Source organism: Arachis stenosperma, chromosome 5, assembly GCF_014773155.1.
Source record: "Arachis stenosperma cultivar V10309 chromosome 5, arast.V10309.gnm1.PFL2, whole genome shotgun sequence".
NCBI lineage: Eukaryota > Viridiplantae > Streptophyta > Magnoliopsida > Fabales > Fabaceae > Arachis > Arachis stenosperma.
The window spans coordinates 17636066-17662000 of record NC_080381.1 but is presented as its reverse complement, the minus strand read 5'-3'; the positions used below and the strand labels follow the sequence as shown (position 1 = coordinate 17662000).

Here is a 25935-nt window from a genome sequence, read left to right as displayed (position 1 = left end):
AATGAGGCCATAATAATCCATAATCATATATTAATGCATTAAACATATACAAAATAGGCAAGGAAGAGCCAGGGCAATATTGTGCAAGTCTGTCAGTAGTTCTCAACATATTGAGAACACAAGTTTTAAACAAAAAAGATCCCCAACACTTGGGTTCTAAATGCAGAAAGTACACTGCTTCATCAAAAAAGTTACACAAAATAATGTTCTCCTAAACATAATAAACCTAGTCTTCATTTTTTGTTTCTTAGTGGTCTGAATCCAGGATTCGGAACAAACTTCATGAAGTTAAAAAGTCTTGTTACGGTCCCCTGTGATGCACCTTGCATAGGATGAGCCAGAGGAAGAGTTGTGGGTTGAGTGATTGCTGGTGGGATGGGAGCAGATGGAGAGGTTGCTGCTTGAAAGCTGCTTCCTGGAGTTGCCTTTTCTTGTTTGCATGACTTTCTCTTGGGAGGCAGTTTTGGTGGCCTCACAGGAGGAGGCAAGACCTATTAGTGAAGACATGTATAATAGTTATTAAAAGTGGAGAAGAACATGCACATAATAAGATTGAATGTGATATAATTTTGTAACCTCTTGAGAGTCATCGGTTTGTGACAATGGTGGTTGACTGGCTTCAAGTTGAATTTCGGTGGGGGCTTCTGAGACAACGCTGGCTTCACCACCATTAGCAGCTGGAGGTTAGACAGTTGCAGCCTCTGCAGCAGCAGCCTTAGCAGTAGCAGCAGCCACCTCATAGGTAGAATACCAGTGTTGGAATTAAGCTTCACTTTGTTCCTAGCGATTGACCTCATTGCATATAGTCTGACTTCCTCTAACAGTGTAATGATAGGTTTGGCTCTAGCTTCTTTGATCCTTGAGTTGAAGACTTCACAAGCATTGTTGCAGATATTGTCTATTTTAGGTGCGTTGCTGAAGAAAGCCCGGCTCCAAGAGTGTCTAGGCCACTTGTTCAAATACTCCCAAGCTTCCTTGTTAACCCTCTCAATCTTTTTTATACTCTCTAGGAACCCATCTTGGCTGGTGCACCTTGCACACTCCCATAGCAACCCTCTCAACTGGAGATCTTTCCACTGCTTGTTAAAGTTCTTCCATAAGTGCCAAACACAGAATCTGTGATGGACACCAGGAAAAACTTCCTTAACAGCATGGATTAGGCCCTGATTTCAAAAAAGAAAACAGTTACATACAAGTTATCGAGCATCAAATTGATCCCTTTAGTTTTATAAGTGACATCAATTTGGTCCCTTAAGTTTTATAAGTGACATCAACTTAGTCCCTTAAGTTTTATAAGTGATATCAATTTAGTCCCTGTTTGTTGCAGTACATATCAGTTCAATATATATATACCAGTTCACCCAGCAGTAGTCCATCTATTTAGGCAAAGCATTTGTACATTAAAGCAAATTTATACAACAACACAGCAGTTCATTACAACACAAGTTACATACAATTTAGGCCCTGATTTCGAAAAAGAAAACAGTTACATACAAGTTATCGAGCATCAAATTGATCCCTTTAGTTTTATAAGTGACATCAATTTGGTCCCTTAAGTTTTATAAGTGACATCAACTTAGTCCCTTAAGTTTTATAAGTGATATCAATTTAGTCCCTGTTTGTTGCAGTACATATCAGTTCAATATATATATACCAGTTCACCCAGCAGTAGTCCATCTATTTAGGCAAAGCATTTGTACATTAAAGCAAATTTATACAACAACACAGCAGTTCATTACAACACAGCAGTTCAGCAGTTTAGCATATGTAAAACAAAATTATACAACAAAACAACAAAAACAGACCAGCCTATACAAATTATATCAGAGCAGCAGAGCAGTAGTAGTCCATCTATTTAGGCAAAGTATTTGTACATTAAAGCAAATTTATACAACAACACAGCAGTTCAGCAGTTCAGCATATGTAAAACAAAATTATACAACAACAAAACAACAAAAACATGGACCAGCCTATACAAATTATATCAGAGCAGCAGAGCAGCCTATACAAGTTGTGTACTGTATGCAATTAGTCATGTTAATATCAGAGCAGCCTATACAAATTATACAACAACAAAATTTAAATAAAAAATGGATAAAACGTACCTTCTGCATATCTGAAATGAAACAGAGCTTGTTTTGCTTATAATCTCCCAAGTCTTGATGAAGTAATTCCAAGAACCACCTCCAGTTTTCAGTATTTTCAATAGGGACAATTGCATATGCAATCACATATATGTGATTGTTTGCATCTTGTCCAATTGTAGACAAGATCTGGCCACCATGCTGGGTCTTCAGAAAAGTTCCATCCAAGCCTATGAGCGGTCTGCAGCCAGCCAAAAATCCCTTCTTACAGGCATCCAAGCAGATGTACATCTTTTCAAATATTGGTTCATCATCAGGGTTGGGCTGAGGGATAACTCCAACTGTGACAGTAGAGCCTGGGTTACTCCTAAGCAGTGTTAGCCCATAATCCCTTACCATCCCATACTGGGCAGCAGCATCACCATACACAACAGCCCTAGCATCTCCTAAGGCCCTAGTCAGTGAACACTTGCTTAGTTCCAAGTCACATTTTGTCTTAAAGTACTGAGCAGCCTCACAGTGTCTTAAGTTAAGATATTTTCGTAGCTTCTTTACCAATTTCCCCGCCAGCCACTTCATATTAGCCAACCTATTTTTGGTTTCCCTTGCACAAGTGTGATCATCATTGAACATCTTGATCTGCCAGTAATTGTTCTCAGTGTTGTTAGCAGCATAGACAAGCCATCCACAGTTCTCATCCTTACACACTGCTCTCATCCTTACATTATCATTCTTTTTAAACCAAATCCTCCGACCCTCCTGTATACAATATTCACGCACAGCCTCTTTGAACTCCATCTTTGTAGTAAATGTCATTCCAACAGCAAGCCTAAGCTCCCCATTACATCCTTCTTTTGTTTAGAAGTTTTCTTAGCTTTCCTGGTTCTCTCCTTCACATCTGTCTTTTTCTTTCCTGCTAATCTCTCCACACCCACATCTTCTTCACTAGACAGTAAATCACCATCAGGCCGATATGGTTCATCCTCCTCACAACCATTACTCGCTTCACTATCTGAGAAATCCTCTAAACTAGACAATGCAACATGTTCTGTTTGGGGCTGTTTTTCTTTACCATTACCTCTTATACTAGCTCCACTAGCAGCTGCTCTTGTTAATGGCCTCCTTCCACATGGTTTTGGTGCTGCAGATTTTACATTCCTAGTCCCTCTCCTTGGTACAGCAGACTTCTTACTCTCTTTTGATTTCGACCATAGTTTAGGCATTTCAGTTGGTAGCGACATTTTTTTGGGTGGGTTTCTCGGCTTGGTTTTACTGGGTTGAGTCACTGTTTTTGGGGGTAGATTGGGGTTTGGCATAGGAGTTGCAGTGGGGTGGTGGTGTATTTTTTTGGCTGGTTTACTAACAGTAATTGAAATAGGTGGAAGCTTTGTAGTTGAGTCTGGTTTTTCGGTGGGAATAGTGCTGTGAATTGGTGCAGAGGTTGTAGTAGATGCTGCTGTGGTGGGAATTGGCTCTGCATTATCATTGGCGGTGGGGTTTGGGGTGGGATTCAAATCCTGTATCACCAAGACCTCCTTCCCTTTAGATGAAACTGCCTTTGCTTCCTCAATGTAAATAGGTTCTGAGACTCCATGCTCATAGTAAACATGAACAACCCCCTTGTTCTGCTGACTAAGGTAGCACATCTCCATCAGCTCCTTGTCATTTGTTAGAGCCCTTAGACCATTTTGCAATGGCCTATTAGGAACCAGCCACCATGTTTGAGTGACCTTGTCATATCCAAGATCCTTGTGGTAGTCTCGGACAAAGAAGACGTCTAGTTTGTCTGTATCAAGTCCTGGCAACTCAGAGACTTCTCCACCATTGTAAGTCACACCTCCATCATCAGTGATGAATGATCCTCCATGGTGAAATAGGATGGTAAGCAAATCATCACCCATCTGAAAGGAAAATTTTTTTTATCTTATATCAGCCTCCCTAAACTTCAACCACATTACCAACTTACTACCTCCATAACTAAAACTACAACAGCAGTGAACCCTTGGACAAAAAAACAAGTTTTCGTCTTAACAAAAACCCCCTTACTTAGCCTAGTCACTAAGAAACCTCCTCCCGATCAAACCCTAGCCAATACCTCAAAACACAAGCATGCATTCCTAGACAAAACACTCCAAGAAAACGTTTTTTCCCCTTCTGAATAATAGATTAACAACAAAATTCAAAAAACAGAGCTTCACCACACATTTAAATTTTTTTGCGTACCTTTATTAGAGAAATCCGTCTTCACAACTCCCTGCCTGATGCAGATGATGAAGGCGATCCTCTGGAGCTTACGTTCTCCACCCAAATACTCTCTGGTGAAGGCAACAGCACTGGCGCCAGTGAAGAGGATAACGGAGAAGAAGAGAGCTCTGCTTTGTGTTGTGTTTGTGTGTTTGAGTGTGGGAGACGAGACGTTAGTGAAACGTTGAGGGTGGGGTTTTTTTCCGCATAAAACGACGACATTTTATGTCTTTTTGGCGCCATCCATCAAACGACGTCGTTTTGGCGTGCTAACGTGTCACCAACGACGCCACCTCAGCTTTCCGATTGCGCCAGGTGGACGAAATTCACCGGAAGGACCACTATGAGTACCGGAGATCAACTTCAGGGACGATCCAGACAAATTTTTAACTTCATGGATTACTTTGATCCTCGAGAACAACTTCAGGGACCACTCTGATGCCTACCTCATCAATTCCTTATGAATTCATTTTTCCTCCAAAATGAAAGTACTATTCTCTCTTCTAAATTTATTTTAGAAAAAGTATTATAATTATATTATAATATTACAATTAGCATTTAATGAATAATGCATAATTATAATAATTTAGAAAAATAAAATAAAGTCCAGTAATTTATCTTTCGACTGCATACGTGTATAGAATAACTTTTAAGAAGGAGTCATGTATAGTAAATACGGTCGATGATTGTAAAACTGTATATTAACATTGATATAATATTATTTCAGGTATATATTTTGCAGGCATCAAAGAAAAGTGTTGAGTTATTTTTTAGTAGATTTAAATTATTTATTGTTTATTAGAGAATTTTGTGCATTAGAATTCTCTAATAATTTATTATTTATTTTGAGCTAATTTTAATATGTTCTTACTTGACAGTAAAACAACATATAAAAATTTGTTGGTGGATCTAAGTATTATTAAGTTATTTATGGTTATATCGAATATATATGTTTGATTTATTGAAAAAAAATAGATTACTAAAACTAATTAATAACTATTTTAGAGTTAATATATTTTAACACTAGCTTAAGAAAAAACAAATAATACATAACATGTTATATTTTTATTAATCAAATTATTATAATTTAAATTAATCTTAACAAAATAATTTAAAATTATAATTTCAATTTTATCACGTGCATGACACGGGTTAATACACTTGTAAAAAAGATAAAGGTTACTAAGGTTCAATGATTCACAGTGCATAAAAGGAAAAAAGCATCAATGCTTTGAGCACACAAAACTTGTGTAAAGCTATAATAATATGTTGTCTACTTTACCAAAAGTTGGGGTTCTTAGGATAAAAGTTGGGTTTATTCGATAAAAATGCTAAAATTTTATATTTTTAAAGAAAGCTCTAACTGTCAATGATTTATAACTCAAATAGTATAATCTCTCAATATTCATTAAGAGATTACAGATTCGAGTCTTCCTATTTTTAATAAAAAAAAAACCAAAAAATAGAGCTCCAACTTTATTGCCAATTCCATCACCTATCTTAGTCCTATAAGTACCCAAATATACTTTCACCATCTAAGAAAGCTCCATCTACGATTGGTTCAGCTAGGCCCTCAAATTGAACTCCAAACCTTGCTTGTCCTTTAATTTGATCCCGTTTCCTTCAACATCAAATTAGTATCATAATATCAGGAGGAAAACATATTTATCAATAATAGTAACAATAAAAAATGAAATCGAAATTCACATGAAGCCTCCTTTGGGTGACCCATCTTATCATTACCATCAATTGTTTTTCCAAGACTAGAATAAATTAGATGGGGGAGGTTCCATCCAGTTCCCCGAACCAGAAGCATTCAATCAGTCATTTTCTTATTGCGGGGTTTCATGTGTTTGAGTTACACACATCCTTCTTTTGTTCAATCTACTCAACACTTCAGATTGTACTTGTTTGCTTTCATATAGGAAATTAGATTATATTTCAAAGCAAGTTTTAGTTACAACTTTCTATCAAGCTCGGCTACTTTGAGCTTTCTTCGATATTACTCTTTACCTTTTATTGATAATTTTTTTTCATAGTAATTCTCTGTAAGGAGCCTTCTATTTTAGAAGGTAATTTTGTTCTTCTCATAAATTTTTTTTTACATAATGTACATAATCAAACTTTTATTTAGTTACATACTTAAGACCTAGGAGTCTAGTTATTGTAATCCTTGTAATTGATATTTATAACGAGTTACAAAATTGGGTTAATTATTAATTTGGTATTCGAAAGATTTAAGTACGGATAAAAAGATCTTTATAAGATATTATCGACAAAACAGTTCTTGAATAATTTAAAAATACGATAAAAACAATCAATTAATATTATTTTTTATAAATGATAAAAAAAACTTTTAGATTTAACAAACGACTTATCCATTTAATCTGAATTTTTGTGCCAATATTTGAATAAAGATTTAGAAGATGCAAACAAAAATTTAGAGCAAAATTTAATCTCTAGATTTTCTTTTTTTATTAGAAAAAAGTCATTCACAATAAAAATTAAAAAAATTACTTGGCATAAAATTATAAAATTGAGAATAAAAATATTTTAGTTATCTAGTGATACTTGCAAAAAATTATATCAAAATATGATCTAATTTTTTTTAAATATATATTTAACATTTAATTATTTTATAATATTTTTAATTTTTTAGAGGATTTATTTATCGTTAATATCTTTTGAAATTATTTTTGTCAATAATATAAATTTTTATGTATTATTTTAGTAGTTTAGTCGTTTATTAAAATAAATGTTTAAAATTAATAGCATTTTTATGATAAAATTTTCTATACGCTATAGAGAAAGAGTGGTTATTCATTCATGCTTTTTTATTTATGTACGCGCTTTTTTATTTATGTACGCACTAGAAAAACATTATTTCTCGTAATGCAGATGGTTCAAAAATGTTCTCGAACTTTGCATGATCATTTCATGTGAAGTATCAATGAAATGGAATTAGCCTATATTTTAAGGAAGATGAACACAAAATGGATGGAAAAATAACTGTGTCAGAAAACCCACTTTAAGAGAGGCAGCCACGAAATAGAGCAAGTCATGTATACCAACGGATTGCTCTATTTCGTGGTTGGTATACACAGTACCTCCTCATCCATTTCGTGTTCACTTCCCTTAAAATAGAGGCTAATTCCATTTTATTGATACTTTACATGAAATGACCATGCCTAATTTAGAAACACTTTTGAGCCATGCGCATTATGAGAAATAATGTTTTTCTCATGCGTATATAAATAAAAAAGCGTATTCATTCATTTATCACTATAAAATAATTTATTAAAAGAAAAAAATATAACCATAATTATCAGACAATGTAAAATAAAATTTTATACTTCTCCTTCCCTAAGTCCTTTATTTTTATTTTGGTCATTTTGATTTCTGTAAGATTTTCTAAAGCATTCTTAAACCTGAACTCTAAATCATTAGAAGAGCAATAAGCTTATTTACCATTTAATTAATTGAATATTGATACTAACTCCTTAAATTTGGAGTATAAATATACTTCGATTTAAGATCTAATTCAACAGATATTAGACACTTTAGCTATATTATTCAAAGAAAACAATCACTTTGTTTAATTAGTGTTTTGTGGGCCACAATGTCATTGAGAAGAAGGGCAAAAATAAAAAAATATAAAAAAATTTGAAAGCAATCTGGGGCAGAAGGCTGAACTCTCAGGTTCGGGGCCAACTCCTCAGTCCTCACCCTCACCTCCTCAGTGTCCACGCCACGTGACTACTTGAGCTACTATCATTCAGGTTTTTATTTTTAAAAATATTATTTATATACTAAAATTACACATTAAAATTAATTATCATATAAATATATATAATTTAATTTATTTTTAATTTATATTTTATATTTTAATATATATTCTATTTTAGACGTTGAGTGACATATATCTAGCATGGTTGTATTATTTTTTTCCTCTTTGTTAACAGAGGTAGAATAATTGTTCTTTTTTCCGAAGAGTTATAGTTTTACACTTTTACTTTAGGCTTTAGCAATCGAATTTGACAATTTACACTGGGTGGAAAGGAGGCCCATCTTTGGTGGGTCACCGGTGAACCCGATCCACACCATCATATCTATAGTCAATACCTGGAACTAAAGTCTAAGGTTTATTACTTCATAATGTGCATTCTAAACTAGTTGGTTTATTAACTTGAGATTGGTTTATTAACTAAAGTCTAAGGTTTATTACTTCATTATTGTGAGTAGTTTAATAAGGAGACTTATTGTAGTGATAATGTGCCTAAAAGAGGAAAACTCCCTGAATAGACTAACTGTTGTAACTCTGTAAGACTTGAATTGATGAATTGAACCAATCCTTCAAGTTGCTCACTTGCTCGTAATAGACCCAAAGGACAAAAAAAAAAAAAGGGCGACTGGTTTAAGTTGTTGATTGATTGAGGGTTGGGGTGCTGGGTGCATAGTGCATCTTTGGCCTAGGGAATGGCGAAATCTCAATTCCCCCTCCTTTCGGTTACTGGATTAGATAGACATAAAATGGTGCTAATGACTTCTCAAAATTCGCTTTTCTTTGTCCTCTTTGGTCTTAGTTTGGATATAACAACTTTTTGCCAATTCTCTTTTCATTTTGCAATTTCAAACAAGATGATAGATGAATGAAACTCTGTAAAAACAAGATCAGATGGTAAAAAGCAGGCAAGTATAAATAAATGTGATCTTTGTGGAAAAGGAAGCGACAATCGTATAGTACAATCTGAGAAGAGGATGAACCCCATTCAGTAGCATACACACAGGTAGGTCTACCTCTCTGTACCATAAATAAAAAAAAAAATATTCAATTCACGCAATGTTTAAAGACTAATGCGAATTTAACGAGTATTTAACTATTTATAATGAATGACAGAGACTATTCATTGAAAGAGGATGTACGGGTAGAGATACAGAAATGAATTGAATAATGAATAGGGTACGTACGTAGGTGAGATGAGTGAGTCTGAAATAAAAACTAAAAAGGTACAAGTATGTATTATTGCAAGGTTTTACTCTCTTTTTAATTTTTTCCCACTTATTCATCTGATCGGTCTCACATGACTGTACCCGCAACCAAGCAAACTGACAAAAACCAATTTAATAAATAAACCAAACCAAAACGAAACAAACTCAGCTATCTCTCCTCACTCTCTTAACTGCAACCTCCATTTTAACCAAAAGCAAAAACCAAACCATCCTTTGGAAAATTTTCCTCTCTTCTTTTTCGCACCCGTAAGTCGTAACACACCCAACCATTCCATTCTCTTCTTTTCTTTTCTTTTTTTGAGTCTAAAAAAGCAAGCCCAGAAACAGAGAGATAGTGTAGGACTGGCTCTCCCAACCATGGAAGCTTTTAGTTTGCTCAAGTACTGGCGAGGTGGTGGCGCACCCCTTCCATCTCCCTCTACCGCCACCGCCGCCGCCGCTGCCACTACCACCATTCTCCGTCCGCACCATAATGCAACTGACAGCGACGACGATGACGACGACGACGCGGACGGTCCATTCTTTGACTTAGAGTTCGCTGTTCCCGATGAAGTTGATGACCCCGAACATTCTCATGAAGACCCCAACGCCACCATTAATAAGCACTCTGACCAAGAAGAGGAAGATGAAGAAGAAGACGACGACGACAACATTGAAGAATGCGAGAGAGAGTTCAAGTTTACGCTGTCTCCTTCAAGCAACGATCGAGGCGATGATCCCAACCTTTCTCTCTCTCCTTCCGACGATCTCTTCTTCAAAGGAAAGCTGGTGCAGGTGGACCCTTCCTCCTCCGAACCAAACTCCAAGCCTCCTCCTCCTCAGTTCACGGCCTCCTTGTTCAAATCCGCCACCAAATTACGCGTCTTCAGGTTGGGAGGCCTCAACAAGAAACCCAAGGACTCCAACAATGGCGCCTCCTCCGACTCCGTTCCCAGAGAGACAGAGTCACAGCAGCAGAAGAAGCAGCAACCGTCGGAGAGAAAGCACTTCACGGTGAAGTTCAAAGTTGAAGAGGTGAAAATCATGTCTCTTTTCAGCAGAGATAACAGTTCCAGAGGTAACAACAAGAAGCACTCGAACTCGAACTCGCACTCGCACTCGCACAACCCGGAGGAGTCACCTTCTTCCTCTTCGGAAGAGAAGCGTTCTTCAAAGGAAGTCATGAACAAGTATCTCAAGATGGTGAAGCCACTCTACATTAGAGTCTCTCGTAGATACGGTGATAAACTTGGCTTCTCCGGCCACCTCAGCTTGAGTTCTGCTGCTGATAAACCTGCTCCGCCGCCGAGAGACACGCCGGAGAAGAAAGGATCTCCGTCTAAGGCGGCAGCGGAATCCGATGCCGGCGAGAACAGAGAAACCAACACGAAGACCGAGAAGCAGGGGAATAATGTGCATGGAGGAGGGCTTAGAGTAGTGTGCAAGCGTTTGGGAAAGAGTCGTTCGGCGTCGTCGGCGGCCGTAGCCGCTGCTCCGGCAGCTTCGGTGTCTTCGAAACGGCGTGATGATTCTCTTTTACAGCAACAGGACGGGATTCAAGGCGCCATTATGCACTGCAAGAGATCCTTCAACGCTTCAAGATCAGGTGTTTTTCTTTAACAGTGGACCCTTATTTTGTCTCTTTCATACTCTTAAGTCTTAATTAATTAATGCTTGTTGTTATATTTAATCTGAGTAATGTTGTTAACTTTGAACCAGAAAGCGAGTGTTGTGGTGTGAGGGAGGAAGTGGCAATGGCAATGGCCTCCGCCTTGGAAGCTTCAAGGAAGTCTACGAATGAAGGCAAGGACAAAACTCGTTGAAAATTACTGTAACCCTCTCATGTCTGTAAAAATGTGAAACCGTTGCTTTATGCTCAATTACTTTCTTATCTCTATGTTAATTAATTAATTTATTATTAATTATTATTAACTAGTGTAGTTAAGAGAGAAGGATGAGAATGAATGAATGAGGCTCTTTTGCCAATAGTTCAGTGGCTCTCTGTCTTTTTTGTTCCCTTGTTAGTGTAAACTGTAAAGCTCTTCTTTCTGAGAAAGTGAAAGAAGAATCAGATCTTTTCTATGTGTACCTATGTTTTTCTTTTTTTTTTTTATCTTCTTATTGGCCATTTATGTATCATATTCTCTCTAATCTAACATGTCAAGTGGCTTTCCCTTCCCACTAACACCCTAGTGAGTCCGTGGGTACAAAAATTAAATTCTCTTACTTTAGTATTAGTGCCATGTTACATACTTGTCTACTTGTCTTAATTATCGCAATTTTAAAACCCGATGAATCTAATTATTAATTCTTTTAATCCGGGTGAATCAGAAAAATAAAAAATAAGCAATGCAGTTGAATTCATAAAGTCCTCAACTTTTAATATTATGGGGTATGGAGCAGCATCATAGTCATTAGAGATGATGGGAAATGCGGTCAGAGAAGTGGGAAAGACGGGGACATGAGCAGTGAAAGTAAGATTTTCTTTTCGGCTTAGTGTAAAGATATTTTGACTAAGTACCGAGCAGGGAGTGAGGGGTAAAAATGGAGTTTCGCACGGTGGGATGAAAAACAAAATAGTAAAAAGACGTGGGGCTTCCAATTCATGTGTTTCTGAAGGGTGGCAGAAGAGAAGCAGGCATGGGAATTGGAGCTGCGTCCATTTAATGAAATTTGGTGCATCAAGTTAGTGTGTGGGCACATATGTACAATATTAATAAAAATATAACATAATTGGATGTCTAATTTGTCTCTTTGTGGTAACCATACGAATAGGTAGGAGCTCAAGATACCTCAACTAAGCTAAGCACCTGCCACGTCCTACATAAGAGGGATTTGTAAACCCCATCCTAATGCCCAGTGGGAAATGGCCCTACAACAATTACATTTTTGAGTTCATAAGCTTGTTGGGTTGGTAATTGAGGTCCCTAATTTGGACCCACTTGGGAACCATATCTTTCCCACCGCTTGCACGACATGAAATTCAGCTTTGGGAGGGGACAACACCATAATCCAATTGGGACATATATTATAATAAATCCACAACTGGTTACTTCATTGAGTTTAATCAAAGTTAACGTTTGAGATTAATTATCTTAGAATAACTGGATAATAAGTGATCTGTATGCCGCCTAAGAGGACAAACGTGCAAGCGTAATTTGACTTTTGAGTTGTGTTTTGACATTTGACTTTTGAGTTGTTCACAAGTCTGTGATTCTTATTATAATATAAAATTACTAAAAAAAATATAGCTATTTGTTAAAATTTTCTATGGTGAAAGATTTTGAAATTATTTATAGTAAGAATAATTTTTTCAATAATATTTTTTAACAATAAATAAAAATACTTGTTAGCCATACCCATAAATAAGCAACATGCAGTAATAAAATAAAAAATATATGTAACTTTTCTTTTCTTGGTCTAAAACATGTAAGCTTTCGGCCGTACTATTGTTGTAGCTTCACTTTCAGGCCTAATAGCGGAATCAGACTCGGGAACCGGCGATATATGTTACAGGCCCAGCCCATGCAATCTATCACTTCTAGTTATAGCCAAAAAAAAGGTACTAACAATTGAATTAACATGATTGGTCTAACTAGCTAGCATTAACCTTAACTAACACTGAAGATGTTGAATCGAATGAGATGTGAAGTTGAGAGTCATAATGCAAGCCATCACTATGTTCTTCCTCTTGTTTACAATCTTCAATACTTGCACATAACCATTCAATTCCGCATAGCTTCTTAGTTTCGTTACACCTGAATAATTGATATTATTACTGGACCTTGCATTCACCATCACATTGAATTCTTTGATATCTCTACCCTTCACTCTCGAACCCACAATTCCCCTTTCACCAACACTTACAACCCCGTAAAGAAATTTCACTGAACTGTCATGGAAACTGAAGTGGCCATAGTTTGGGTTGATGATCATCATAGAAAAAATCATGGTCACGTTAAAGGAAGCATATGATGGTGATGATGATGAAGTGATGCTATAACGAACGTGCATCATCTTAGCTGATTTGATTTCTATCTTGGGTTCTCTAACTCTCAAAACGACGGATGCAAAACATAAACACACGCCAAAGAGGGTCACAAAGCAAGCGAAAGTGTACACCAAACATTTGCTTCTTTGTTTCTTTTCTTTATGAAGTGCGAATTTGGTGATTATTTCCTCTGACTGAAACTTACTAGGCAAAACCTGTGGCATCATTTAGAAATTTCTATAAACAAAGGCAAATTATGAGAATGAGGCTGAAAAGTAGTTGGCAGAGTTCTCTGTTCTTATTAGAATTGAAGGGTTTCCTCATGTATATATATGAAAAAATATATATACTATACTACACTTTCACTAACTCCAGCACTTGAATTACTTCATACATAAGCAAGAAAGCATTCACAATATTAGGGCTATTCGTCTTCTGTTACATAGATTCTCCACTAATGAATTGCATGACGACGCACAAAGCAAAATTAAAGATCCTTCAATATAATTAACCACGTTGGATTGACGTCATTATTGTGTAAAGTCTCCACTTGAAGAGGCTAAGAGAGTGTTTGGAAAACATTAAAGTGAGAAAAGAATTTTCTTTTAAGAAATAAATTCTAATTTTATTTCAGATTTAAATTCATGATTTAGATCCATTAGTTACATGAATGAAATGAATTGTGTGTTTTTTTAGTATTTTGTCCTTATGGTTTCTTTTTAACTTATTTTTTGCATTGTAAAATTCTCAATTTCGACTTCGACTCTGCTTATGCTGAAATCTTCAACTTCGACTTTCTTGCTAACTTTGATAATCTTCGACCTTAACATTCTTGCATCATCTTTCTTCGACTTTGACTTGCTCGCATCTGCATTTATTACTAGCTCCGACTCTTCAGATCGATACAATCTGTATTGGAAACTCTATAGTCGAAAGTCGAAACTCATCTAAGTTCAGGAAACTATCTAGCACCAACAGATGTTGGCAATCTTCGACTTCGACTCTTCTTGCTTAAGTCTGCACCTTCGACTGACCCTTCAACTTAATTTTCAGCTTAATACAATCTACTGTCGAGATTTATCTCAGTGTCGAAAACTCATTCCAAAGGCCAAACTACTTCTCTTATTAGTTTCACCTAGTTATTCAAATTGACACAATTCTTATGTCGACCTTCAAAAACTCGACATTTACTTGAGTCGAAATATCAATTTTGAGTGCCAACAAATGCCCTTTTAAAACTTGTTATTTTGTGAAAAAAATACAAGTTTTATATATGTTTATGATGGGAATTGCACCACCAAAGATTCAGAAAGTTTGACCTACCACCTCTTCGAAGGTATTGCATTGTCATTTAAATTGTTCTCGTTATCTCTTATACATGCAATTTTCACCTGCATTGCAATCGAACCCATCTCAGTCGAAGCAATCCTAGAACGGGACTTCTTCTCAAGTTGCTGATGTCGACACTCCCTTTGATCGAAAAGTGGATCAGTCTGTTCATACTGAAACAGAAATTCTTCAGCCTATTGTTAGTCTGTCTGTCCTTGTTCCGACTCCGATTTAGAAACCACCATCAACAGCAGCATCTCATACTTCGACAACTTTTCTTCTATTATCTTTCTTAAGTTAGTATCATCTGTTAAATAAATGTTCACTTGCTATCTAACTTATATACCGTTTCTTTTATAGGTTTGCTACACTCCTCTTCCTAGTGGTGCTGAAACTCACCAAGAATCTAGTCTTGAATATGGGTCAGGATCGACTACCGTAGCTATAACTTCTACTACTGGACTATCGACACAGAAATTCGTCGACCAGGACATGGAGTCAACATGGAAATTTGTCAACCAGAATTAAGGGTCGATACGAAAATTTGTTGACTAAGTGATGATTGGATTTTTGACGGTTTAGAATTTCTCAAATAAAATTTTGTTGAAGTATAGTTTCTAAACCAAACAATAATCCTTTCATACAAAAAGTTGTTTGTCACTAAAACAAATCCCTAAAATTTATAAACCGAAGTATTGGAACCTCGGGTCGTTCTCCCTAGGAATTACAATAAAGTGTCTTGTTATTGCTTGTGAGTTATATTTGGGATTTTTAAGATTTTAGACAAGAAATATAAATGGCAAAGAAAATAAACTAACAATTAACAAAGCTCTTGGCAAGATATGAGAACTAGAAGTCCTATCCTAGTTATCCTCCTCAATTGTGACCACAAATTGTTCATTACTCCCACTTAGTTAACCTCTAACCATGGAGGAAAGTCAAGTGGATGAATCAATTTGATTCCTCGAGTCCTAATCAACTCCTAAAGGAAAGACTAGCTTTAGAGGCATTCAAATCAATTAGCAACTTCTAATTATCAATCAACAAGGGAATTAGATAACTCAAGAGTCACTAATTACTCTACCTAGGCCAAGAGGAACAAAATCTAACTAATAACTAGAAGAGACATTTCAACAAACACATAAAAGGCAATAAAGGCAAACATTGTTAATTGCAAGAATTAAAGATAGATCTAACTACAATAACAAGAGATCAACAATAGAAAAGCAAAGAAGGAACAATTATTATGAATTACCTCAAATGGAATTGGAAGAAAGTAGAAGAAACCATAGTAGATCTACAACAAAATATAGAAACAACATAAAGGAAATTACAACAAAAGAGTGGAAGAAGAATGAATGTAACAACAAGGAATTGAGAAGATAGAAGTAGAAGAAGATGAATGAAAACCTAGATCTAAGAACTAAACCTAATCCTAATCCTAATTCTAGAGAGAAGAGAGAGATTCTCTCTCTAGAAACTACTTCTAAACTAATCCTAATGAGTGTGAATGAACTCATCCCCCTTTGCTCTTCAATCCTTGGCTTTAAATAGCATTTTTGGCGCCAAAGTTGGTTGGAATTGGGCCCCACAACCCTTCTGAATTCGCTGGCCACGTTTTTATTAAAAAATCATAAACCAACACCGACGCGTATGCGCACAGCACGCGTTCGCGTCCATGGGGTAATTCGCAGGGTGTGCGCAAGCGCCAGGTGCGCGCGCGCGTCCATGGGCGAGTTCAACTTCTTTGACTTTCATGATTTCTCCACTTTGCATGCTTTCCTCTTCACTCCTTTGATCCATTCCTAACCTTTTCAATCTGAAATCACTAACAAACATATCAAGGCATCTAGTAAAATCAAAGGTGAATAAAAAACCATCAAATTAAAGGTCTAAAAGCATGTTTTCACATCTAAGCACAAATAAGGAGATAATCACAAAACTATGCTAATTTATAGGTTAAATGCGAGAAAGGTCATCAAAATACTCTAAATTCAATACAAGATAAACCCTAAAAATGGGGTTTATCAACCTCCCCACACTTAAACCAAGCATGTCCTCATGCTTAAACTAAGAATGAAGTAAAGGGCATGGCATTTATTCAATGGAAACTAACTAAACGCAATCTACCTATATGCAACTATCTACATGAATGCAATTGCTTGGTCAAAATAAATCAATTTCCAAGAAGCATATATGCACAAGGGCTAAGGACTAGCAAGTCTAATCCACAATTGAATTGAGTTATTAAATATTTTTACAAACTTGCATGAAGAGATGATTGTAAGTGGAAGCATGTAATTGAGCATCAAACCCTCACCGGATGTGTTTGCACTCTATTCGCTCAAGTGTTTAGGGTTGATTCACTCAATTCTCCTCTAATCATGCTTTCCAAGATTTGTTTTTCATCTAACAATCAACAATTACTTCATGCATGCATACAATTATCATGAGGTCTTTTCTTTAGGTTGTAATGGGGTAAGGGTCAAGGTAGGATGCATATTTGGTCAAGTGAGTTTGAAGTTTGAATCTTTGATAAGCTTAGACTTCCCACCTAACCTATGACATCCTATACAATTTTAAAGCTAGCCTAACTACCCATCCTTCACTTTTTCACATACTCATGTATCCCTTTTCATTTCACAACACTTATGCATTGATTTTATTGAGCTTCACTTTGGGGCATTTTGTCCCCTTTTTACTTCTTTCTTTTTTTTTCTTTCTTTTTCTATATATATTTTTTTTCCATATTATTTTTCTTTTTCTTTTTCTTTTATTTTTTCCTTCTCATTTTTTTCTTTTTTTTTTATATACAAAAGCATCAATGCATAAGGTTTTACATTTGATTAATACATGAGTATGTACCCAATTCCCAATATTTTCAATAAAAATACAAAACTACCCTTTTATTCACCCAATGTCCCAAGGTTCCCACACTTGAATAATACACGCACTAGCCTAAGCTAATCAAAGATCCAAATAAGGACATTTATTGTTTTTCGCTTTACGGCTTGTATTGTGCTAAAATTAAGAACAAGTGGGTTAAGCGTAGGCGCAAATTTGGCTAACAATGGAAGATAAAAGGTAAGGCTATTTGAGTAAGTGAGCTAATGAAATGATGGCCTCAATCATATAAATGCATGTATACACAAAATAATGGACATAAAGACTCAAACAAATCAAAGATTACAATCATAGAAAGAGACTAATACACACAAGAAGAAAAATAAGTGGTTATAAGATGTAACCACACCATTAGGCTCAAATCTCACTTGCTTGTGTTCTTAGCTCAAAAATTCATGTTCCACAAGATATATAATTCAAGCAAGCTCTATGAAAAAGTTTTTTCACTCAAATCAATTGAGATGCCCGATAGATAGAAATCCTTGAAAAAATTTCATTATTTTGACTAAACTTATTGTATATATGCAAAATTAAGAAAATACAAGTAAAAATCCTGAAAACCTAGAATTAAATGCAAAAGTGTTGGGATTAGAAATTTGTCACCCAAAATCGCCGACCGGTCGGATGACCTCCCCACACTTAAAAGTTTGCGCCGTCTTTGGTGCATTCAAAGATGAGCAAGGGGATACGGTGATTCTCCGGATTGCTACCTTCAGCTGGTAGGTCAACCGGTGCTGCGTGTTCTTAGTCTTGCTTCCGTTATTGCTTGTGGTGCATCCGTCATGAAAAATAAAAATATAACACCATAAGATGAGAAAACAAAAGCAAGGAAGCATACAATGTTGGAATGAGGTAAATCACTAGAATTGAGTGAGTGAATTAGTTGTGACATTCATAAAAGTAAGTGTGCATTCTAAGTTGCGCGGTTTAGAACATACATTAACATAAAATTTATGTCACAAAAGAGGCATGCACTTCACCTATCCTAGTGTGCTTGAGATACTTTAAGTAAACTTATAAGGTGAAACAAGCATTAAAGAAGCATGAAAGCATTCAAGTCAAACATATATAGATGCATATGATCATAAACACAATGCATTAAGGTAAATGCATAACATCATCCATCAAGAAATTGCCCAATAGAGGAAAAAGATTCCAATTACATGATGGCTAGCCACAACATGCAATTCAAAAGAGTCACAAGCTCGAAGGCAATTCTCATCACTTGGTATTTTTCAAAAGGTAAGCATGAAAAACTCAAAACCAAGTAGCAAAAACCTCAACAATAGAATCCAACAAAGATTATAAATATAATGATGTTAAGATAACATCCCTTGTTAATACTCAGCAGCAAATAATGGTAATCAAAAATAACAATCCAACACTTACAATAAAAAAGAGAAAATGAAAGGAAAACTAACTAAAACTAACTAATCAACTAACTAACTAACTAATTAACTAACTAAAATAAATGGTTATCAATGGTGTTTGGAAGTGTTGGATGAGGTGTAGAAAAAGGGAAGAAGAAAGTGGGAGGAAAGAAATGGAAAAGGGAGAAGGAAAGAAAAGTGTTGAGAAAAGGAAATCCGCGCGTACGCACGCATGGTGCGCGCGCGTCGATGGCTTATTTCAAGAGTAACGTGTACGCGTCATGTGCGCGTGCGCGCAAGGGGGGTTGTGCTAAAGGCCCAATTTCCGCACAGTGTAGGCTTAACTCTCAGGTCAAGGTATGGAAGGTGGAACTTCTCAATCCACGCGTAGGCGTGCATGGCGCGCGCGCGTGGATCGTCGGAATCGCTTGATGCACGCGTGCGCGTGTAGTGCGCATACGCGTGGATGGTGCTCTGTTTTTCAAAATTTTTTTTCTATGTTTTTGCACCAATCCAAGCATTTCAAACCTCCAAACAGCTACCAAAACACCATAAAACCTTATTTAACATACTAAACTACCAATTAGACTCAACAAACTCAACACAACATGAAAGTAAACTAATTCTATTAGTATGTACAAAAGAAAAAAAAATGAAAAGAATTTACCATGGTGGGGTGTCTCCCACCTAGCACTTTTGTTTATTGTCCTTAAGTTGGACCTATGGGGAGCTCCTCATCAAGGTGGCTTGTGCTTGTATTTCTCTTGGAACTTTCACCAATGCTTGGTTCTCCATTGTGCCTCAAGATTTCCTATAGGTTGAGCCAAGTGTTGATGGAGTTCTTCACAAGCTTGGGACTCCCAAAGTTGGTCCTCTTTTTCTAATCCGGGATCCCACACTTTATTTTCACACCCGTCTTGAAGTTGATCATCATTATTAATCCATCCGGGTGGTATGGCCTTGGAATTCTCAAAGAAGCTTCCAAACAACTTCCTAGACCCATGCCATTTGGTTCCACACCAACCATTGCTCTTGAATTTTGAGCTTGCAACCGTCATAAGCTTAGAATGACGTTTCCAACCACTACACAATTCTTTCCTACTCTTAACTCCACAAAGAGCTCTAAGTTGACCATCATTTTCAATTGAACCATATTCAAGTGAGAAAGCAAAGCTTAGGGATAAAAATTTTACCCACTTGAATGTTGTGTTGGATGGTGACTTGGGAAGGGAGACCTCCCCACACTTAGACAATGCAAGGTCTACTTCCTTGTGCTCTTCTTTGTGTATTTCCACCTCTTTGTGAGATTCCTTAATTTCAACCTTTCCCCTTTTATCACATGGCTTGGTGTTGTCTTCAAGAACTTCGATTTCTTGCCCAATGGGAGGTGATTCAATTTTGGATAGGAATTCATTGATGAATAAATCCATCTCTTGATCAACCTCTTCATATTCTTCGATTTTGATATACACCATGCCAACTCTTTCCTCTTGGTAGCTCTCTTTCGATTGTCATACACACTCCTTTATAACTTCAACTTCATGTCCAATGGGAGAAGATTCAATTGTAGATAGAAATTCCTCCATGATTGAATCTATTTCTTGAATAGCCTCCTCATAGTCTTCAATTTTGAGATGCTTCGGAGGTTGTTGGAATTCACATGGGGGTTCCACATCTCTTAGATCTTGAACCACTTCCTTCTTTGTTTCAATAACTGTGGGTCTCTCCAATTGTTCTATTACTAGTACCGATTCTTCCTTTTTCACCGGATTTTCCAATTTCTCCTTCATGCTTTGCTCTTCCTTTGGCTTTTCACATGGGGTTACAGAAACAACTTGAGTATTCAAACATTGGTGGGCTAAGGTGTGCACCACCTTGGTCAAATTAGTCACAAACTCAAGTGTATCCCGCTTCATGGCTTTTTGTCCTTGAAGTAACAAAGTGAGAGAATCATCTATTGGGGCTTGGGGTGAGTATGAAGGTTCATTGTTTTGGAGCGAGGGTTCATGGTAAGAAGGTGGTTCCTCTTGGTAGAATTGTGGAGGTGGTGTGCATTGAGGTGGTTCTTGGTAGTAATCTTGATAGGGTTGTGGTGGTTCTAAAAGTTCTTGCTCATAATGGTCCTAAGAGTATGTTATAGGGGCTTGGTCATATGATGGATATGGATCATAGGGCGGTGTTTGGTAATGAAAGGCTTGTGAGAATGGTTGAGGTTCATGTTGAGGATGAGATTCATAGGCATATGATGGTGGTTGTTGAGTGTCACAAAAAGAGTCATCATAGCCGTTAAATTGGCATGCATTAGGATGGGAGTTATACCTATAAGTGTCCGGAGGTTGTTGCCAATAGGAGTGATCAATCCCTTGAGGCTCCTCCCATCTTTGATGGTTCCATCCATGGTACATGTTGCCATTAAAGTCCACATTTCCTACAACACAATTAGAACCAAACTCAAAGCCAAAGTGAGAATTCATAGTGAGAGAACAAAATAAAACTAACAAAAATTAAGAAACAAGCAAAAGATAAACCTATTCACAATATTCACATATGTACAATAACCAATAACACAACACCATTGCAAGTCCCCGGCAACGGCGCCATTTTGATGATTGAATTTTTGACGGTTTAGAATTTCTCAAATAAAATCTCGTCGAAGTATAGTTTCTAAACCAAGCAATAATCCTTTCATACAAAAAGTTGTTTGTCACTAAAATAAACCCCTAAAATTTATAAACCGAAGTATTGGAACCTCGGGTCGTTCTCCCTAGGAATTACAATAAAGTGTCTTGTTATTGGTTGTGAGTTATATTTGGAGTTTTTAAGATTTTAGACAAGAAATATAAATGGCAAAGAAAATAAACTAACAACTAACAAAGCTCTTGGCAACATATGAGAACTAGAAGTCCTATTCTAGTTATCCTTCTCAATTGTGACCACAAATTGTTCATTGCTCCCACTTAGTTAACCTCTAACCATGGAGGAAAGTCAAGTGGATGAATTAATTTGATTCCTCAAGTCCTAATCAACTTCTAAAGGAAAGACTAGCTTTAAAGGCATTCAAATCAATTAGCAACTTCTAATTATCAATCAACAAGGGAATTAGATAACTCAAGAGTCACTAATTACTCTACCTAGGCCAAGAGGAACAAAATCTAACTAATAACTAGAAGAGACATTTCAACAAACACATAAAAGGCAATAAAGGCAAACATTGTTAATTGCAAGAATTAAAGATAGATCTAACTACAATAACAAGAGATCAACAATAGAAAAGCAAAGAAGGAACAATTATTATGAATTACCTCAAATGGAATTGGAAGAAAGTAGAAGAAACCATAGTAGATCTACAACAAAATATAGAAACAACATAAAGGAAATTACAACAAAAGAGTGGAAGAAGAATGAATGTAACAACAAGGAATTGAGAAGATAGAAGTAGAAGAAGATGAATGAAAACCTAGATCTAAGAACTAAACCTAATCCTAATCCTAATTCTAGAGAGAAGAGAGAGATTCTCTCTCTAGAAACTACTTCTAAACTAATCCTAATGAGTGTGAATGAACTCATCCCCCTTTGCTCTTCAATCCTTGGCTTTAAATAGCATTTTTGCCGCCAAAGTTGGTTGGAATTGGGTCCCACAGCTCTTCTGAATTCGCTGGCCATGTTTTTATTAAAAAATCATAAACCAACACCGACGCGTACGCGTCCATGGGGTAATTCGCAGGGTGCGCACAAGCGCCAGGTGCGCGCGCGCGTCCATTGGCGAGTTTAACTTCTTTGACTTTTCATGATTTCTCCACTTTGCATGCTTTCCTCTTCACTCCTTCGATCCATTCCTAGCCTTTTCAATCTGAAATCACTATCAAACATATCAAGGCATCTAGTGGAATCAAAGGTGAATAAAAAATCATCAAATTAAAGGTCTAAAAGCATGTTTTCACATCTAAGCACAAATAAGGAGATAATCACAAAACTATACTAATTTATAGGTTAAATGCGAGAAAAGATCATCAAAATATTCTAAATTCAATACAAGATAAACCATAAAAATGGGGTTTATCACTAAGGTATAGGGTCAACACAGAAATTCATCAACCAGGATTAAGGGTCGACACTGAAATTCGTCAACCAGGACATAGAGTCGATACAGAAATTCGTCAACTAGAGTATAGGATTGACACAGAAATTTGTCGACCAGAACATAGGACCACTTTTTAATGTTCCTTCTCCAGAAAATAGAGATTTGAATTTTGATGATGCCGACTTCGACCTGGATCCTGTCTGAAGCTCGACATGTTTATTTGTGCAAATCTCCAGAAAGTAAATTAGACTTCTTGAATTCTAAGGGATCAAGATCATATATACAATCTAGTGCATGTTCTCTTATGCACTCCTTCCTCTCAGCCATGCAGGTTGAGAGTCGAGCCTAGTGCCTTGACACTTCCATTAGATGGTTTCTTTGGTGGCCAAGTCTTCCTTGGCCTTAGGGACCAATCTAATACCATAGGTCCCCACATAGCACCCTTTAATGAGAGATGGGCCACATGTGCTCATATCGATGTCTAGTGGTCAAACACTAGATCGATATTCCTTGAAGCTAACATTCATTTGTTTGATATAGCAAGGTCCATTGTCAACTTTGATCTCTCCAATTCTTCCATCTTCATCAGTTTGCCTCAGCAGAAAATCTAGCATATCTTTTCCAGCCTTCAAATAAATTGGCCTTTCAGCTTCAAACATGTCAATCTCGACTTGACTCTTTTCATCGATTATGTCGACAGTAGCCATATTAATCGAGCAAGTTGTTTCCTCGATTTCAGCAAAGTTTGAAGGTACTTGGTAGGAATCTGTATTCACCACCATTTTTGGTTTCTCAACAAACTTGAGTTGACCATCCTTAATTGCCTTTTGAATCAAATTCCTGAAACATACATAATTATTCATATGATGTTCAGGAGCTTGATGAAATTTACAAAACTTCCGATTCTTGATTTCTGTTACCAAAGGCATTCATTTTCCCTCAAGGAGAACGAGTTGCTTGACTTTTAATAATATGTCGAATATTTGGTTGCTTTAGTCAGGTCGAAAGAATAACTTCTTTCTCCTAATAAAGGAGATTTGTCATCTTTTAATTCAACTGCAAAAGCAGTTTCATTATTTGACTCCTCTTTAGTGATACATTCCAAAAAAATAACTTCTTTATTGAGAAAGGATTTTTTCTCGCTTGACTCAAATTCCTCTTTTTCTTTATTCCGTTTCTCAATTTGTTGAACCTTGTTAGCTAATTGAGCTAAGTCGAGGAACTGCTGATTCACCAGCTTCTTTCAAATAGAAAAGTTGAGACCATTAATAGTCGTTTTGACTACTTTTGGTTCCGAAATAGGAGTAAAATATTTGTTCCTTATATTTTTGAAACGTATTAAATAGTCGTCGATCGACTTGAACTTTTCTCACTTGACTATGAATAGATTAGTTAAAGTCACCTTCATTTCTACTCTAAAGAATTGATCATAAAAACTTCTTTCTAATTGTACCCAACTATGTGTCAAGTTGGGCTGCATGTTTGAAAACCAAGTAAAAGCATTATTTGTTAAAGAGGAGGAGAAGTATTTCATTTTCATATATTCATTGCTTGCCAACTTCCCTATTTTGATCGTATAACGAGCAATATGCTCGACTGTTGACTCTCCACTTTCTCCTGAAAAATTAGTGAGAGATTTTAGAGCTTTTATGCCCCTTGGCAATTTAGCTTGCAAGACATAGTCAGAAAATGGAGAAATAAAATAGGGTTGATTAGTTATTTCTATATTGAGACCAGCTCGATTCAGTATTTGTTCAACAGCCCGAGTAATATTTTGCCCATAAGTCTGGGTAACATTGTTAGCTCTAGCTTCATATAATATCCTATTAGGATCTTTTTCTCTATTCAATGTCACCGGAGGATTGTTTACATTGACACTTAGAGAGATATTATAGGGTCGATTGATAATTCCTGCAATATCATCGACACATCGAGCTATCTGCTTTATCCTAGTAGTATTGTTTTCAATAATAGGGTTTAGGACTGTAACCATTTGCTGAGTCAGCATATTAACTAAGTCATGATGACTATCTTCTATTTGCTATCAAAACACAGCTAACGACTCGATTGTGTTCAAGAGATTTAAACTTGTAGGAATATGTCTCGACATCTCAAGGAAAATAGATTCTCCCCTTGCCGTAGTCGTCGACCTTCTTGGTTCAGTCGACACTTGCTTAGGTGTCGAAATTACATTTGAAATGGTATTTTGTCCTGACACCGTAGATTGAAGTTGCTGCACAGGTATTGACTGCACGGGTATCGACTCTTAAGTATGGGGATTATTCATAAGATGTTGATAAGCATTATAGTTGAGAACATTAGGTTTATACCCTCCCCATGTGAGGTATCCAAGAGGAGGCATGAGATTATATAGTGGATTATTAGTCCTCACGCTACCACTCCTAGGATGCATTGTCACCTCAAAAGATGGTGAATAATTATATAGCAATTCATATTAAGGCCATGTCGAAGGTTGCCATTTTGTAATCACAACAGGAGTACCACGTTAACCACTACTATAGGGTTAACTTCAACTCCTGTATTTCTTGTACTGGCCTCGCCTGCCCCTTTAGAGTTCGACCCATCAGTCGAAGTACAGGCATGATCAGACATATTTACAATCTTACCACTTCGGAATTGCATGCAAAGTTACACGACACATAAACTTAACCAGGGTCCCATTGGTCGTGCCAATTTATTTCACTTGTTTTTCGTCGACTTTGACAGATAGTGGCGAAATGAGCTTGTATCACAATCTCATTCGGGGAGCGGATATGATTTCTCTCTCAAAGGATGAACTCGACTCAGGATTTACTTATCTAGTGCCTCGATTGAATCGATCTATTACAAAATGGTATTGTAGAGTGAATTACAAAGTGGTAATCGAAGAACTTGTGCAGAAGATGAAATTAAAGATGAAATAAAAATAAACAAAATAACGAA

The 25935-nt window shown here is 36.5% G+C and overlaps 3 protein-coding genes across 3 annotated transcripts; 1 reads left to right on the top strand and 2 right to left on the bottom strand.

Moving 5' to 3' along the window:
- Positions 1–233: 233 nt before the first annotated feature.
- LOC130980496 (uncharacterized) lies at positions 234–2882 on the bottom strand. The gene is made up of 3 exons (XM_057904167.1): positions 2106–2882; positions 615–1163; positions 234–491 (listed from the first exon to the last, which is right to left on the bottom strand). The coding sequence occupies exons 1-3, from the start codon at positions 2880–2882 to the stop codon at positions 234–236; spliced, it is 1584 nt and encodes a 527-aa protein (XP_057760150.1).
- Positions 2883–9444: 6562 nt separating this feature from the next.
- On the top strand, positions 9445–11587 carry LOC130982678 (probable membrane-associated kinase regulator 2). The gene is made up of 2 exons (XM_057906726.1): positions 9445–10923; positions 11037–11587. Exons 1-2 carry the CDS (start codon positions 9696–9698, stop codon positions 11138–11140), a joined length of 1332 nt encoding a protein of 443 aa, XP_057762709.1. The 5' UTR covers positions 9445–9695; the 3' UTR covers positions 11141–11587.
- A 1140-nt stretch (positions 11588–12727) lies between these two features.
- Positions 12728–20701, bottom strand: LOC130980495 (uncharacterized). Its single transcript, XM_057904166.1, has 4 exons — positions 20429–20701; positions 14700–14801; positions 14115–14231; positions 12728–13523 (listed from the first exon to the last, which is right to left on the bottom strand). The coding sequence occupies exons 1-4, from the start codon at positions 20699–20701 to the stop codon at positions 12933–12935; spliced, it is 1083 nt and encodes a 360-aa protein (XP_057760149.1). The 3' UTR covers positions 12728–12932.
- Positions 20702–25935: the final 5234 nt, after the last annotated feature.

Excerpts from the sequence above, each read along its gene's own strand:
- LOC130980495 (XM_057904166.1), bottom strand. The coding sequence starts at position 20,701 with ATGAAGGAGAAATTGGAAAATCCGGTGAAAAAGGAAGAATCGGTACTA. Across the intron at positions 14,802-20,428 it reads TTGAAGTTATAAAGGAGTGT|ACTGATCCACTTTTCGATCA; the intron begins GTATGACAATCG and ends CAGTATGAACAG. Across the intron at positions 14,232-14,699 it reads TGGGTTCGATTGCAATGCAG|AGTTTCCAATACAGATTGTA; the intron begins GTGAAAATTGCA and ends TTTCGACTATAG.
- LOC130980496 (XM_057904167.1), bottom strand. The coding sequence starts at position 2,882 with ATGGAGTTCAAAGAGGCTGTGCGTGAATATTGTATACAGGAGGGTCGG. Across the intron at positions 1,164-2,105 it reads TCATTTCAGATATGCAGAAG|GGCCTAATCCATGCTGTTAA; the intron begins GTACGTTTTATC and ends TTTTGAAATCAG. Across the intron at positions 492-614 it reads CGAAATTCAACTTGAAGCCA|GTCTTGCCTCCTCCTGTGAG; the intron begins GTCAACCACCAT and ends CTTCACTAATAG.
- LOC130982678 (XM_057906726.1), top strand. The coding sequence starts at position 9,696 with ATGGAAGCTTTTAGTTTGCTCAAGTACTGGCGAGGTGGTGGCGCACCC. Across the intron at positions 10,924-11,036 it reads CTTCAACGCTTCAAGATCAG|AAAGCGAGTGTTGTGGTGTG; the intron begins GTGTTTTTCTTT and ends ACTTTGAACCAG.